The sequence below is a fragment of the Micropterus dolomieu genome, linkage group LG21, assembly GCF_021292245.1.
Source record: "Micropterus dolomieu isolate WLL.071019.BEF.003 ecotype Adirondacks linkage group LG21, ASM2129224v1, whole genome shotgun sequence".
In the NCBI taxonomy this organism is placed as follows: Eukaryota; Metazoa; Chordata; class Actinopteri; order Centrarchiformes; family Centrarchidae; genus Micropterus; species Micropterus dolomieu.
The window spans coordinates 13,178,511-13,195,257 of NC_060170.1; the positions used below are offsets into that span (position 1 = coordinate 13,178,511).

The 16,747-nt window shown below is 39.7% G+C and overlaps 1 protein-coding gene, 1 long non-coding RNA gene and 1 pseudogene across 3 annotated transcripts in view; 2 read left to right on the top strand and 1 right to left on the bottom strand.

The window, feature by feature from the left end:
- The window catches only part of LOC123959804, a 33,786-nt gene that overhangs the window by 6,196 nt on the left and 10,843 nt on the right, over positions 1-16,747 (bottom strand). Inside the window, exons 3-5 of the long non-coding RNA XR_006822394.1 lie at positions 12,998-13,188; positions 12,843-12,907; positions 11,648-11,752 (exon numbers count right to left, since the gene is read on the bottom strand). This is a non-coding gene — a long non-coding RNA (uncharacterized LOC123959804). The remainder of the gene's footprint in view (positions 1-11,647; positions 11,753-12,842; positions 12,908-12,997; positions 13,189-16,747) is intronic.
- On the top strand, positions 1,119-12,206 carry LOC123959803 (annotated as a pseudogene).
- The window catches only part of LOC123959802 (UDP-glucuronosyltransferase 2A1-like), a 10,531-nt gene continuing 7,941 nt past the window's right edge, over positions 14,158-16,747 (top strand). The window contains exons 1-3 of one of the 2 annotated variants that reach the window (XM_046034090.1): positions 14,158-14,893; positions 15,067-15,215; positions 15,371-15,502. In XM_046034090.1, coding sequence (XP_045890046.1) covers positions 14,170-14,893; positions 15,067-15,215; positions 15,371-15,502 — 1,005 coding nt within the window. In that variant the 5' untranslated portion in view covers positions 14,158-14,169. The remainder of the gene's footprint in view (positions 14,894-15,066; positions 15,216-15,370; positions 15,503-16,747) is intronic. The other variant, XM_046034091.1, reaches the window with a different exon arrangement.

A 16,747-nucleotide genomic window follows, 5' to 3' on the forward strand; every position in this document is an offset into this window, starting at 1 on the left:
CGGGTGGAAAATTATGGAAAAAAGATGACAGCGTAGTCTGCCGAAGCCTCCCTCCACTGCTTGTTTGGGTGGGCGATTTGCAGGCTGATCAACATCCCGCCCCTCCTGTGACCCATGGTTTGACTGTATGTGTATTCAGAGCCAGTGAGCAGGGGACTTTCAGACTAATAATAATAAAATAAAAACTGCGTTAACGCGCGATAAAATAATTGTCGGCGATAACGCAGTCTCAGTGCTGTGGTACTTCCTAAAACTAGACAAGTTTTACTCACATTATAGATGCACTCTACTGAGCTTTTTGCTCTGAAAGGTTTTTTATTAAATCATTTAACAGGTCTGTTCCAGTGAGCTCTTCAGGTAAGATTTTATAAGTTTGAGTTTGGAAAAAGATCGTTCTGCAGAGCCCACAGTCACTGGGATTGTTACGAAAAGCAGTAAAACTGTGCAGACTAACGTCACCCCAAAGCTTGCAGCAATGCAGTTGTTGTCCACAAACAACACCTTCGTCAGTTCTTGTGCCATTTTCACTCTTCAGATGCGGCTTGTTTCCCAGTTGCTGTCCCTTTACTAGCTAGCTACTCTTCTGTGTGGATTGTGCTTTTAATTTAATTTAATTAATTAATTAATTAAAATGACCTAGAATTCTGTGCGGGCCCACAGAATGCACATCTTTAACATAAAATCCCATGAATTCACCCTTATTTACTTATTTAAACTTAATTTGACATACCTAAGTCAGAGTTATGTGGCAATGGAGTGTTTGTGTGTAAAAGTATTTAATGTCATTGTATTGTAAATGAATATGAATGACATCAAGTGTGAGACAGAGACACCTTGATGAAAGAGGCCTAACACCGCCTACAATAAATATCTACTTCGACACCTTGAAAAGTAATTGCATGGTATGATATCAGCTAGGGGAGATGGTTATTAACACTGATCTTTAAATTATACTAACATGAGAGGTAATTACCGCGGGCCCCAATGCAACTGCATTCCCTGTATATATGGTAACTATACCGCTGGTACTGAATTAAGACACTACAAGTAAATACAGCAAAATCTGTGTCTAATAACGTCATCAGAATGCAAATTAGTCGTTAACGCGCTAATTTGCATGCATTTGACAAGGCACTGCAGGTGAAAAGGATAAACAAAATAATTGAGGGCGTTTCACCTCAGAACTTCCGCCGGTTAATGATTTCTTTTCCTTAGAGTAAAAGAAGATATGGAAACAAAATACACCAACATCTCAAAATTAACCACATAAAAAATGCACCCTGCCTTAAAAAGTAACTTCATAATTTTAATCGTAGGCTCCTCATCCAGTAACTATCCACTTTATGAGTTTGTTGTATGCTGATAGATCTTTACATGATACAGACAGCCCTCCCTACATGTGAAACAAAAAGTATTTAAACAATTAATTTTAATGTCCCTCTCCTTGGTGCAGTCATTTATTCAAAACTGAAATCTTACGAGAGAATCAAGTTTAGGTATAGTCCCTCACTGTCGTTTCCTACCTTAAATACCTGACATCTCATGGTGTAAGCTGTACGGTAAACATTTGGGATTTTTTTTATAGCATAAAACTATAATATACACATCTTTCTTATTGTCAGCAAAACGAAGAGCACAACCAGATTTCTCAGGGTTCTGGACAGGATAGTTGCGATCAATCAGCCTTTCCTCAGTCAAAATGTAGTCCGTCAAACTCTTGTACAGGCACCCACAACTTCCTCAAATTACGTAAGTGTGTCCAAGCCCATTTACCAGAACTCATTATCCTTTTGTGTCATTTGACTCCATCTCTCCACAGCGAACAATCTGGGGATAAAGTCTGTTTTTACCTTGTTTGTAGATTTATAGTACAGGCTAGAGACTAGTCTTGTGTTTTTTTAATGTCGTTAACTTTACAGCCACTACCCTTTTACCTTTAACCACTTGCTTGGGTTGGGTCTGTTATTTAATACTTGCAGTACAAAGAGGTAATTCGAGCCAGAGTTCAGCTTTGTTTAGTTAATGATTATTTTCAGGCCCCAGCAGACTTTCACAGTGACAAACAGGCACCATGGGACGGCGTCTCTTTGTTTGTGTCCTGCTGGTACTTTCTATGACATGGAGCACAAATGCAGGGAACATTTTGGTGTGGTACACTGAAGGCAGCCACTGGATTAACATGAAGCCTGTGCTGGAGACGCTGATCGACAGGGGACACCAGGTGACAGTTCTGGTCCCAAGCGCTTCAATGTTCATGAACACTAGTGAGCCTTCCCGCTTTCGCTACAAACCCTTCAACGTCTCCGTCTCTATGGATCTCCTAAAGGAGTTCATGGAAGAGTTCCTTCACTTCTCCATGTACGAGATTGATCATATGAGCTACTTACAGTTTTACATCAGATTCATCAGTCTGATGAAGTTCAGTGTGCAGTATTCTTTGAAGTATTTGGACGGCGTGCTGAAATCAGAAACCATCATGAAGAAGCTGAAGGAGGGAAATTATGACCTTCTCCTTGCTGATCCAGCCTACGGTGGCAGTGACTTAGTAGCAGAGAATTTGGGCATCCCCCTGGTCTTCTCCCTGCGCTTTTCTCTAGCCCATAACCGGGAGAGACAGTGTGGTCAGCTACCAGCTCCACCTTCCTTTGTCCCCGGCGCAATGAGCAAACTGACTGACAAGATGGACTTCTCCGAGAGAGTGTGGAACTTCCTCTTCTACGCACTGCAGGATTTTGTGATCGATAATATTTTTTGGAAAGAACTAGATAAATATTACTCTGAAGTCAAAGGTGAGTAACTCAGCTACAAGAACCACTGTTTAATGCAATTGCAATGTCACATTTGTCAACAATTTGACATTTAAGTAAATAAACATTTTAAATTAGCCATCTCATCTTAAGTATTGGTGATACTTTTCAATGGGCGGCTGTCGTCCGTTACTTTTGCGTTGTGACAGGAACACCCACCAGTGCCTGTGAAGTGATGGGTAGAGCAGACATCTGGTTGATGCGAACCTACTGGGATTTTGATTTCCCTCGCCCTTTCCTTCCTAACTTCAAATTTGTTGGTGGGATCCACTGCAGACCTGCTAAACCTTTACCAGAGGTAGGGCTGTCTCCACTATTACAGGCCAATTAATGTTTTTTTACTCACCCATAGTATCCCTGATTCAAAGGTGCCGTAGAATTTTAATTTTCAGGTTCATACTTGTATTTAGGGTTTCTACCAGAAAATGTTTACATGCTGTAATGTTTAAAAACATATTTTTCTTTTACTGTCCACTGTTTCATCACCTCTATTTTACCCTCTTTCTTAGCTACTGTCTCTTTAAGGCCCCCCTCTCTGTAAGCTCACTTGCATCGCCTGCTATCCGAGACTAGCCTTCACTGATTACTGCACAAAAACACAACTTAATTCACTGGTTTTTACTGAAAATGGATCAGAGTTGATGGTGAAAATATTCCTTCTGAAATTTTCCCTCTGATGTCCTCCTTCTGCTCTGCCTCCACTTTTGCTGATTTACGGAGTTTATATGTTACTGGTGTTGGACCGTGACTTTAAATTACCCTTTTTAAACTATAAATATAAGAAAACACAATAAATTTGGTTACCCTGAGTAATACAAAAATCCTACTATCATAATCTCTCACTGGTTAGCAACAAGTAAAGCTATTTGTCCATTAAGAAACTTCATAAATCACAGAGTTGAGGCAGAGCAGCCAGATGACATCAGAGTTAAAACCAGAAAATATTTACTTTTCCTTCATAATCATAAAATTTCTTTGAGTCCTACAGCTGTGGCTCTATGAGCTCATATAACCGCTAACTATGGAACGTGGGCTAGTCTATGTAACTTTGGGGGCGTAAACATCCCAGATGTTACATAACATGTAGCTTTTGCTGGCATTCGCCAGGTTCTCTTTTTCTTTTTTTTTTTGGGATGCGCAAGATTTAGATATGCAGGAGGAAACAATGGAGACTGAGGCTCATGGTATGTCTTCATGGTAAGTTTTCTATTCTACGGCCCCTTTCAACAATGAAGAGAATAAGCCATTAAAATGCTGAGGAAAGAAAATGCTGGTTGGTTTGCGATGAGATAATGTTACTCTTCTTACAGGATAGGTTTGTGCAGAGTTCTGGAGACGCTGGCATCGTGGTCTTCACTTTGGGATCATTGATCAAGAACATCACTACAGAGAAGGGAAACATGATCGCTTCAGCCCTCGCTCAAATTCCATAAAAGGTCAGAAGACAATCTCTATGTGACAACTAGAGCCCAACCGATGTGGGAATTTTAAGACTGATACAGATTTCAATAAACAAAGATTATCCCTAACATTTGTTGTTATGAGACCTCAACAAGGTAACAAAATGCTAAACAAAAGTACAACAAAATATATTAAAATTTTAATAAATAAGAGTCAAATGTTTAAAACTACAAAAAAGATTTAAAGATTCATTATAAACTATAAAGTACTGCTACTAATGAACATTAAAAGAAATAGTGTATGTAGCCTATTTTAAGGACCTGCTAAATAGAAACTATAAATAAGAAATACTAATATACTACTACTAACAATGATAATACCATATATTACTCATGTCATTACAATTATAAAGTTCTATTATAATGATAAACACTCTCCTACATAGGCAATATATTTTGTCATGCAGTAGTTATTACTAGAGCGTGACCAATATGGGATTTTTAAGTCCGATACCGATTTTGATACTGGATTTTAAAATTCGATATGGGGTGGCCTCACAGCAAGAAGGTCGCGGGTTCAAACCCCGGTTGCCCTAGCCTTTCTGTGTGGAGTTTGCATGTTCTCTGCAGGTGCTCCGGCTTCCTCCCACTATCCAAAGACATGCAGGCTAGGTTAATTGGTGGCCCTAAATTGTCCTTAGATGTGAGCTACTTTTCAAGGTGTCGAAGTAGATATTTATTGTAGGCAATGAGAGGCCTCTTTCGTGTGAGCGTGAGCGGTTGTTTGTCTATGTGTGGCCCTGCGATGGACTGGCGACCTGTCCAGGGTGTACCTCGCCTTTCGCCCAATGTCAGCTGGGATTGGCTCCAGCCTGCCGCGATCCTGTACACAGGATAAGCGGTTGACGATGGATGGATGGATGAAAATTCGATATGCCGATATTTATTTCCCCCTTATATTAAGAAATGCATAACATAAACAAAGATTATCCCTAAAATTTGTTATGTTGAGACCATACCCAGATACCATGACATAATACAATTTAAACCTTTTCCTTGTTATAAATAGTACTTTGAACAAAAGTATAGCAAAATATACTAAACTTTTGATTGAGTTTTGAAGAGTCAAATGTATAAAACTACAGAAAACTATCTGATTTGTTATAAATTATAGAGTACTACTTCAAATGAACATTAAATTATATAGTGTATATATTGTGGGGGCCAGCAAAACAGAAACTATAAAAAATATAAATATACTACTACCACCACCACCATATATCATATCTCATCTCATTGCTATAATAATAATGATAAACGGCACGCCTACATAGGCAAATAATTATATACTTTTTTTGTTACAGATACAACACACAACAATAAGTAACAAACAACATATCAGCACACAACATAGGCAAAACATAAAGAGAGATTAAAAAGACTGACAAAAGACAATCTGCAAACAAGCAACAAATCTCAGTAGGCAGTCAGTAGTCTAATGTGCACATATCTGATTATGAATTAGCCAGTTCTTAAGCTGACCAGTAAAAGAATGATAAGTATTTGCTTCTCTTATCAGCATTGGCAATAGATTCCATTGTTTAGATGCTGTTACAGAGAACGCTGACTGACTAAAAGCACTTTTTCGAGTGGGAATGATACAATCCCCTCTTGTGATACCTCTGGTGACATGAGTGCCTGCTCTCTGCATAACAAATCTCTTCAGTGGAGGTGGGATAGTGCTAAGCAATATCTTATAAACTAGACAAAGGTTACTATAAGTGGCCAAGTTTTCCCAACTCAGAAGTCTATGGGTATTTAAGATTTGACAGGTGTGAAAACTATTAGGTTTCTGAACTAAAACTTTGATAGTATGTTTATAAAGACTTTCGAGTGACTTTGTTAGCCTGTGCCCAGCTTGTCAAACAATATGTAAAATGCGGGAAAATCATGGCATTCATTTATATCATAGCAGTTTCAAAGCTGAGTGATTCAATTTGCGTCTGTGAGGATATAGTTATTCTGGTAGGACCTTTAATTAGTTGTGTAAAATCCATATTATCTGTAATTCTTTTTAAAGAATACCGTTAATTTTGTCAGCCATTTTAAAATTTAGTCTTAGTCCTGTGTCAAATGTCCTTGTTAGTTTTTGTCATATTTAGTTCACTGTATACAATTTTTTTAGTCAAGTGTTACTTGACTTGAAGGTATTTTAGTGCTTTTAGAAAATCAAAAGCATTTTAGTCTAGTTTTAGTCATCAACCATCATTTTATTCTTTTCTAAATCAGTAGTATAATTTTGATTAGCATTTTGGTCAATCTGCTGTAACCAAAATAGAGTTAGAGTTAGCTTTGTCCTCATTTTTATTACAAAGGAGACATTAACTTACCTTAATGTCCCAAGTTTGTGGTGTTTTTTCCAAAAATCTTATAACCACATCAATGTGCGAACTATACATAGCTTTCAGGGGAGCTCAGTTTTTTTTTTCCCGTGACAGAGAGGAGGGGGACAGATTAATTCTTACTGCTGAATCATTAATAGCTGCAAGCATGTAGGCCTGGGGCTGACTGTGAAAGAATCAGGCATGTTTGTCTTATTATAATAATAATATTTTTTTATTATTCAACAGCTGCGGCTGTGTTGGCGACCTGACCTTTCTTTTCTCCGTGAGAGGGAAGAATTTAGAAAGTAGCGTGGCGCTGTGGTAGTAGGCCCACATGGATCATGTGTAATATTCATCCAGCCAGAGGGAACAATCACGAACCGTTCACAGCGTGTCAGTCGTACTTGCGATACAATCTGTACCAGAGAGGGAGTGGGGCGGACCAGGTACATGAGATCGCAGAGGTCAGGTGATGTTTCCCTCTGGCTGGATGAAGTCTGACGCATCGTTGACGAATATATTTCCTTTAGTTTCGTCTGACGAAAATAACACTGCTCTGCAGGTGATAAACTCAACCCCCCTTCTTAGGGCAACCCAAAAGAGAGGTGGCTATATTGCTACGCTGTTTTATACCAACAGTAAATGATACTCGTCAGATGTCACCGAAAAGATTTCCAAAAAGTCATGTTTTCACAGCATCCACTATTAACTTAATTACTTTGTGCATTAGTAGTGTCCACCAATAGCAGACAAATCAAGGGTTGTTTCATTTACATGTTGACTGTTGACATTAAAATTAAAATGTTCCTTCATTGGTGCAGTCATTTATTCATGAAGCTTATAACAGCGTTATAATTTTCCACATATGTAATGTGTTTAAGAAAAAGAAATTCAATGTGTGAAAATGCAAATGCAATTTTTTTTTGCATTTTCACATACTCGTGTGGGCGTAGCCTGACCACATTAAAAGGCCACTTGAAAATGTGCAGTGTCACTATATTGGGGGGGTTCGGAAACCAGTCAGTATCTGGTGTGACCACCATTTGCCTCATGCAGTGCAACACATCTCCTTCGCATAGAGTTGATCAGGTTGTTGATTGTGGCCTGTGGAATGTTTGTCCACTCCTCTTCAATGGCTGTACGAAGTTGCAGTCCGATGAGGACGACGAGCAGATGAGCTTGCCTGAGACGGTTCCTGACAGTTTGTGCAGAAATTCTTTGGTTATGCAAACCGATTGTTGCAGCAGCTGTCTGGGTGGCTGGTCTCAGACAATCTTGGAGGTGAAGGTGCTGGATGTGGAGGTCCTGGGCTGGTGTGGTTACATGTGGTCTGCGGTTGTGAGGCTGGTTGGATGTACTGCCAAATTCTCTGAAACGACTTTGAAGACGACTTTTGGTAGAGAAATGAACATTTAATTCACGGGCAACAACTCTGGTGGACGTTCCTGCAGTCAGCATGCCAATTGCACACTCCCTCAAAACTTGCGATATCTGTGGCATTGTGCTGTGTGATGGAACTGCACATTTTCAAGTGGCCTTTTATTGTGGCCAGCCTAAGGCACACCTGTGCAATAACAATGCATGCATGTCTGATCAGCATCTTGATCTCGGCAAAGAAGAGGTGCTCACTAACACAGATTTGTGAACAATATTTGAGAGAAATAGATCTTTAAGTCTTTAAGTTCAGCTCATGATGAATGGGGGCAAAAGTGTTGCATTTATAATTTTGTTCAGTGTAATTTAAGCACATTTTGTCATCAGAAAGAGTGTGTAATCATGTTGTGGATGAATAAAATTTCAACAACTCAGTATTATTACAAATTGGATCGGTATCAATAAATTTGATGTATCATGCAAATATGCATATAGACGTATTCTAATTTATCTGCAATGATATTAAGAATTTTAAAATACTAATACTATCTATTAGAGGAGAATTCACAATAAATGCATTGTTGCAAGTCATGTACTTTTAATTGTCCCCTATTAAAGGAGACCTATTATACTGCATTTCCAGTCCTATTGTAGTTCTGTGACTCCCGTATGTCAGCTTTGCATGATTCCAAATCAAAAAAATCTATCTTACGCTGGTCCTTTATGTAGGCCTTCATTTCAGCCTCTGTATGAAACAAGCTGTAGATACTGTCTCTTTAAGGCACCTCCCTCTCAAAGCCCACTGTCTACTGATTGGCCAAGACCTGAAGCATGTTACCAGGCTGTTGTTGCTGCAGAGCAGTAAAAACTGAGGGTAACTGTGCGAGTAGGGCTGTAACAGTTCTGAAACCGAGACAGAAACCGCGACACAAGACCGTGGGCTTTTGTGTTGCGGTTTCGGTCCGAGAGCCAGAACTGCAACACACCCGCTCCCCAGATTGTTGAGCTGTCATTAAGACAGTGCAACTGTGGAGGCAGCGGTTGCTGGTGGCGGTAAGTAGGCCTATATCGTATTTTAATTGGCAGTAGGTGATTCTAGGTCATTTTCCACTTTATTTTAGTGTTTAACATTGTAGATAAGTCATAAAATATGGAAAAGCACAATAGGTCTCCTTTAAATATGTTACTACCACTGTTGATTACTGATCATTTCTTCATACGGATCCTCTGCAGGACAGCCTCCATATGTTGCTCAAAGCTACGTAGCTTTTAAAGGTCCAGTGTGTAATATTTCTGAGGATCTATTGACAGAAATGTAATATAATATCCATTACTGTTTCCAGTGGTGTATACAGACCTTACATAATAAACCATTATGTTTTTATTACCTTAGAATGAGTCATTTATATCTATATAACCGTGGAAACCCCCTCCATGGACGTCGCCACATGGCATCGTCATGTTTCTACAGTAGAAAATGGAAAAACAGCGCTACAGAGTGCGTTTTGTCACTATGTTCTTCTTCTATTTCTGGTAGAATTCAGGCATTGCAGACACTAGGGGTCTGCAAATACGTTTTGCATCAGAGCAGTATTTTCATGGATGACAATATAAGACATAATATTGACTTTTGATGACATGTTGTTTGGTTAGCTCAGTCAGTAAAGCACACAACTTGCAACTCAAGGGTTGAGTGTTTGATTGAACTTTTTTTTTTTCTCTCTCTTCAACAATTGGATTCTGCAGCTGATGTTTCTCAGATCACGGCATGTGTTGCACTGTTTTTGTTTCGTTGTTTGATCCACATCCTATCAAGCTTCATTTCCCGAGAATCTCCAGGCAGAGGATATTTAGGGGAATCACGTTCTCTGACAGCTCTTTCAGAGGTGTGTCAAGCAGGCTGCAGACTTTTTTAATGTTGTTTAGAATTTTTCAAAGTAAAAGCTCAGTTCAACTACAACTACAGCATTACAGTAAACAAGCTTCTCGTGTTCTTAATTTGTAGGCAAAACCACTAAAGAGGAAGTGATTATGTGAGTAACAGTTGCTGCCATGACTGAGATCTATTTCAGCACCGCTATCAAAGTATTTATTTATTTATGTTTGTTGCCGCTATCAAAGCACCATAGTCTGGCAGCGGGCCAGATATTACTGCTGGCGGGCAGTTTTGGCGAGAGTCCATAATCACAGAGAGAATGAATGTGTTTCCCCTGTCGATGTTTGTATGAACTTTACCTAATGTGTGGTTTATAATGGACTATGGTGCAGAAACAGTGAGAGCGTTTTAGACTCTTGGCTTGTCTGTCAGTGGCCAAGTCACAATAAAATATGGTTTTACTGAATAATTAAGTAAATATAATTTCTAAATATATCTACCTAAAGAAACCACATTTCTTGACTGGCCACTCTCAGCTGTCTCAGAAGAGACACCTTTTGTGCTGTAGCTGTCCTATGCTCCTTGAAAGGTTAGGTGGCTGTAGTAGACTGGAAAGTTGGTGCAATTCGCAACCTCACCGCTAGATGCCACTAAATCTTACACACTTTACACACTGCATTTTTTCTAACTGAATATCTAACTCTGTCCAGTCTACAATGAGCTTGTGCCTTGCATCTGCTGATGTGGTTGCACTTTTGAGAGTTTGTTGAGTGATGAGCTTTTGCTAGCTCGCCAAGTTCAATATGACAGGGTGTGTCTGTGTGTTGAACCCAATCAAACACCTCTGGAGAGATATGAAAATGGCCATCCACCCATCCCTATCCAACCTGACAGGGCTAGAGAAGATCTGCAGAGAAGAATGACAGAAAAGCCCCAAATCCAGGTGTACAGTGCTTGTCGCGTCATCCACAATAAGACTCGAGGCCGTAATTGCTGCCAACTAAGTGTCGGGTCTGAATATCTAAGTCGGTGTGATATCTCAGTTTTGTCTTTTTAAATAAACTTGTAAACATTTCTAAAATCTTTTTTTTTTGCTTTGTCATTATGGAGTATCGAGTGTAGATTGATGAGAGAAAAACTTTATTTAAAAGATTATAGCATAATGCTGCAACATAACAAAATGTAAAAAAAAAAAAAAAATGAAGGTGTATGACCACTTTCTGAACTCTATATATTTCATGATCTTTGGTACCCTATCAGGTCACCCCAAGACCAGAGCTTTCATCACACATGGTGGCACAAATGGGATTTATGAGGCCATCTACCACGGTGTTCCCATGGTGGGTATCCCCTTGTTCGCTGACCAGCCAGACAACATGATCCATATGAAGGCTAAGGGAGCTGCAGTAACTGTAGACTTTAACTCCATGAAGACCGAGGACCTTAGAGATGCAGTCAATGCTGTCATCAACGAGAAATCGTGAGTTATCTTACCTATCTGCACTTAGTTTAGCGTTTAAGTTTAAAATACGTGAAACTAAAAAATACAACTTCCTTTTTCCATTTTATCTGCATTCTTGGGGAGTCAAAGAAATTGAAGAGTAAAAATATAAAATACATTATGCATTAATCCACATTTTCACTCCTGTATATCCACATTCATAGGTACAAGGAGAACGTCATGCGGCTGTCCAGTATCCACCATGCCAGACCAATGAGTCCTCTGGATGAGGCGGTGTTCTGGATCGAGTTCATCATGAGAAACAAAGGGGCCAAGCACCTGAGGGTTCAGGCCCACGAGCTCACCTGGTACGAGTATCACAGCCTGGATGTTGTGGCCTTCCTCCTCGCCATTGTACTGTTCTTGATATTGATCTTCATTAAGACCTGCAGTTTCTGCTTCAGGAGGTGCTGTGGCAGAAAGGGAAAGACAAACACAAAGGCTGAGTAACTGATGGAACTGAAATGTAGTTGGTAAACAGATGGGTGAAAAAACAACCTTTATATAACAGTTCACTGGTTTTCCTGCTTGTCTAAAGCATATAATGTAACCACAATGCCTTGGACTGTGTGATAATTAGTGGCTTGGGATGGGTTATTCTGACTGCTTTGAAACAACTAATTTGGGTAAAAAATTAGTTTACAATGTCCAGTATTGTTGTGAATCTCCTGTGTTGTTTGAGTGGTTATTTTCATGGTAAAGAGGAATGATTTTGTTGTGCTATTTGTTCAACACGTTTTGTAACCATAAACTCAGGCTAGACTGACTGAACCTTAAACCATTGTTAACCTGTCCATAGACAAACATGTGTTTGCTTTCCAAAATATGTATAAATATGCATGTATGATCAATAAATGCTCGAGTTGCTGACAGGTGTGCAATCATTTGCATCACTGAATCTGAGGCCAATTTGATATTAAAAGCTGAATGTTCATTAGCTGGGATTTCATTCTGCTCTTGTTAGATAATATTGATAATTGATAATACTACATCAGGCACGGGTGTTTGCGTAGTAATTAGTAACAATTAATGGTCTGAAGGGTTAAAATATACAGTAGGCTAATCCTTTTGGAACAAATAACAAAACATATCGTGTTTTTAATTCTGTCTATTAACCGCACTAAATTGTCTTCTTTTAAAACCATGTTAATTTTAATATCATTACTCAGAATTTCTGTGGGCATCTCTCACTAGTTTTAATTGTGGATTCTTACAAAATTATCACAAATGAGTTGGGGTTTAGTGCTTAACATGAAGCTGATTTTCAAACTGAGCCCTTCAAAAAAAGCTGATCACAACCCAAGGAGTAAACCACAATCTATCTGAGAACGGTTGACACAACCCATGTGGGTTAAGGGAATCGTGGACATGCAACTGACGAAAAAAGAATACAGGTTATAAATAAAAAATATAAATCAATCAGACATTTACCCGCTGGCATATTTGAGGAAGTCTTACAAGAAAATCAACTGATGAAATAATCTCTCAGTCTTTTCCTACCTTAAGCACCTGCCATCTAGGTGCTCCCATGAATTCCTCACAGCAATTGTGGGTCTCCACTCCACCTGGCACAATTCTCCAATGGTATAAGCTGTATAGTAAACATTTTGAAGCATTTGGGATGTTTTTGTAGCATAAAACTATGATATACTCACCTTTTTATTATTACTGTCATCCCTGTTGTGGGGATCTTCTTCCACTTAAACTTTGTATCATTTTAATTGCTTGATTGTATATGCCTCTGCCCTGAAAGGTTGACATTGTTGTCCAACCATGTAAAGCACTTTGTGACTTTTGTTTCCTCCCTAACTTGATGGTCAGGGTGGCAGTAGGTTCTCAGTCCTGCCTGTGATAAAGAATAGAAGAGACACATGTTTAGCTGGTGTTATCCTCACAGCAGGACGATTTATTCTGCCTCAGTGCTGCCTGGGGTACTATTATCCTACACAACCCAAGGGTGATGCGCCCTCTAGTGACATGGATGTGAAATTGCTGTTTGGTGACTTATGCAATAAAAGTATGTGAGTGATTGCATCAATTACAATAAATAAAAGAAAATTAGAAAATAAGGTTAATTAGCTTATCCTCTTATCAGATTTCTGAGGTAAGCTGTTTTCAACCTACAGCACTTTGTTTTGATGAGTGCTTGATAAGTGGTAATTCCACTGCTCCTTGCATATGTGTTTGCCTACATAGGCCCGCACAGAGAGCAGAGACAAGAATCCCTCATTGCAAGTACAGCACAGATTAAGTGTGCCCTCCAGAGAATATGAAAATAATTTAAATTGTCTTTTTAGGAAGTATAGTTGACAGATGATTTTTTACCTGCGGTCTGCGTTGCATTTCTTATTGTCAGCAAAAAGAATGGCACAAACAGATTTCTCAGGGTTCAGGGCAGGATAGTTGCTCTCAATCAGCCTTTCCTCAGTCAAAATATAGTCCGTCAAACTCTTGCACAGGCAACTTCCTGAGATTACGCAAGTGTGTCCACTTGACCTGAAATCATTGAACTTTTGTAATTTTACCCACTCCATAGCTAACATGTACAATCTGGGGATCTGAAGTCTGTTTTCATTTTGTGGATTTCTAGTAGGTACAGGTTAGAGACTATCCTTGTTTTATAATAGGCCTAGTGTTAACTTTACAACCGCTACCCTTTTACCTCCAACCACTTGCTTGAGGTGGGTCTGTTATCTAAGGGTTTATGCAGCACAAAGAGGAGCTACAAGCCAGAGTTCTACTTTGTTTAGTTAATGATTATTTCTCTAGGAGCACCTTTTAAAAAGGATCGGGAGACAGCAGACTTTCCCAGTGACAAACAGGCACCATGAAGCTGGGACGGCGTCTCTCTGTTTGTGTCCTGCTGGTACTTTCTGTGACATGGAGCACAAATGCAGGGAACATTTTGGTGTGGTACACTGAAGGCAGCCACTGGATTAACATGAAGCATGTCCTGGAGACACTGATCGACAGGGGACACCAGGTGACGGTTCTTGTCCCCAGCGTGTCGATGTTCATGAACAGCAGTGAGCCTTCCGGCTTTCGCTACGAACCCTTCAATGTCTCCGTCTCTATGGAGGTAATTGAGGAGTTCATGGAAGAGTTCCTTCATTTCTCCATGTATGAGATGGATCATATGAGCTACTTGCAGATTTACATCAGATATATGGAAATGATGAAGGTCGATCTGCAGTATTCTTTGAAGCAGTTGGACGGCGTGGTGAAATCAGAAACCATCATGAAGAAGCTGAAGGAGGGAAATTATGATCTTCTCCTGGCTGATCCCCTCTATGCAGGCAGTGACTTAGTAGCAGAGATTTTGGGCATCCCCCTGGTCTTCTCCCTGCGCTTTTCTCTAGCCCATAACTGGGAGAGACAGTGTGGTCAGCTACCAGCTCCACCTTCCTTTGTCCCCGGCGCAATGAGCAAACTGACTGACAAGATGGACTTCTCCGAGAGAGTGTGGAACTTCCTCTTCTACGCACTGCAGGATTTTGGGATCGATAATATTTTTTGGAAAGAACTAGATAAATATTACTCTGAAGTCAAAGGTGAGTAACTCAGCTACAAGAACCACTGTTTAATGCAATTGCAATTCACAAGTCACATTTGTCAACAATTTGACATTTAAGTAAATAAACATTTTAAATTAGCCATCTCATCTTAAGTATTGGTGATACTTTTCAATGGGCGGCTGTCATCCATTACTTTTGCGTTGTGACAGGAACACCCACCAGTGCCTGTGAAGTGATGGGTAGAGCAGACATCTGGTTGATGCGAACCTACTGGGATTTTGACTTCCCTCGCCCTTTCCTTCCTAACTTCAAATTTGTTGGTGGGATCCACTGCAGACCTGCTAAACCTTTACCAGAGGTAGGGCTGTCTCCACTATTACAGGCCTACTAACATCTAATTACACCTCCACAGTATTCCTGACAAACAATGAAGAGAATGAGCCATTAAAATGCTGAGGAAATAAAATAAAATGCTGGTTGGTTTACAATGAGATAATGTTACTCTTCTTACAGGATATGGAAAAGTTTGTGCAGAGTTCTGGAGACGCTGGCATCGTGGTCTTCAGTTTGGGATCATTCATCAAGAACATCACTACAGAGAATGGAAACATGATCGCCTCAGCCCTCGCTCAGATCCCACAAAAGGTCAGAGGTCAACTTCTGTGTGACAACTGGTATTCACTTGAATAACCTCTAAATGCAATTTTAATGGCCTGTAGCTTTGCATGTTTTAGCCAATATGTATGTGTGTGTATATAAAAAGTATTCACAGCGTTTCACTTTTTCCACATTTTGTTATATTACAGCTTTATTCCAAAATGGATGAAATACATTATTTTCCTTAAAATTCTACAAATAATATCCCATAATGACAACGTGAAAGAAGTCTATTATATAGAAGAAGTCTATTTAAAATCTTTACAAATTTATAAAATAAAATAAGTATAAACAAAGCACATGTAGATGAGTATCCACAGCCTTTGTCATGACACTCAAAATTGAGCTCAGGTGCATCCTGTTTCCACTGATAATCCTTGAGATGTTTCTACAACTTGATTGGAGTCCACCTGTGGTAAATTCAGGTGATTGGACATGATTTGGAAAGGCACACACCTGTCTATATAAGGTCCCACAGTTAACAGTGCATGTCAGAGCACAAACCAACCATCAAGTTCAAGTAATTGTCTGTAGACCTCAGATATAGGATTGTATTGAGGCACAGATCTGGGGAAGGGTGGCACTGAAGGTCCCAATGAGCACAGTGGCCTCAATCATCCGTAAATGGAAGAAGTTTGGAACCACCAGGACTCTTCCTAGAGCTGGCCACTCGCCAAACTGAGGGATCGAGGGAGAATGGCCTTAGTCAGGGAGGTGCCCAGGAACCCGATGGTACACATACAGTGGGGGAAATAAGTATTTGACCCCTTGCTGATTTTGCAGGTTTGCCCACTTACAAAGAATGCAACGATCTATAATTTTAATCATATGTACATTCTAACAGTGAAAGACAGAATCCCAAAGAAAATTCCAGAAAATCACATCATATGAATTTATAAAAATTGATAACCATCTGATGAGGAAAAACAAGTATATGACCCCCTGGACAAACAGCATGTTAATATTTTGTAGAAAAGCCATTATTGGCCAGCACAGATGTCAAACGGTTTTTATAGTTGGTGACAAGGTTTGTGCACATTTCGGCAGGGATGTTGGCCCACTCCTCCCTGCAGACAGCCTCCAAATCATTCAGGTTCCGAGGTTGTCGCCTGGCAACTCGAATTTTAAGCTCCCTCCAAAGATTTTCAATTGGATTCAGGTCTGGAGACTGGCTAGGCCACTCCAGAACCTTGATGTGCTTCTTCTTCAGCCACTCTTTTGTTGCTTTGGCGG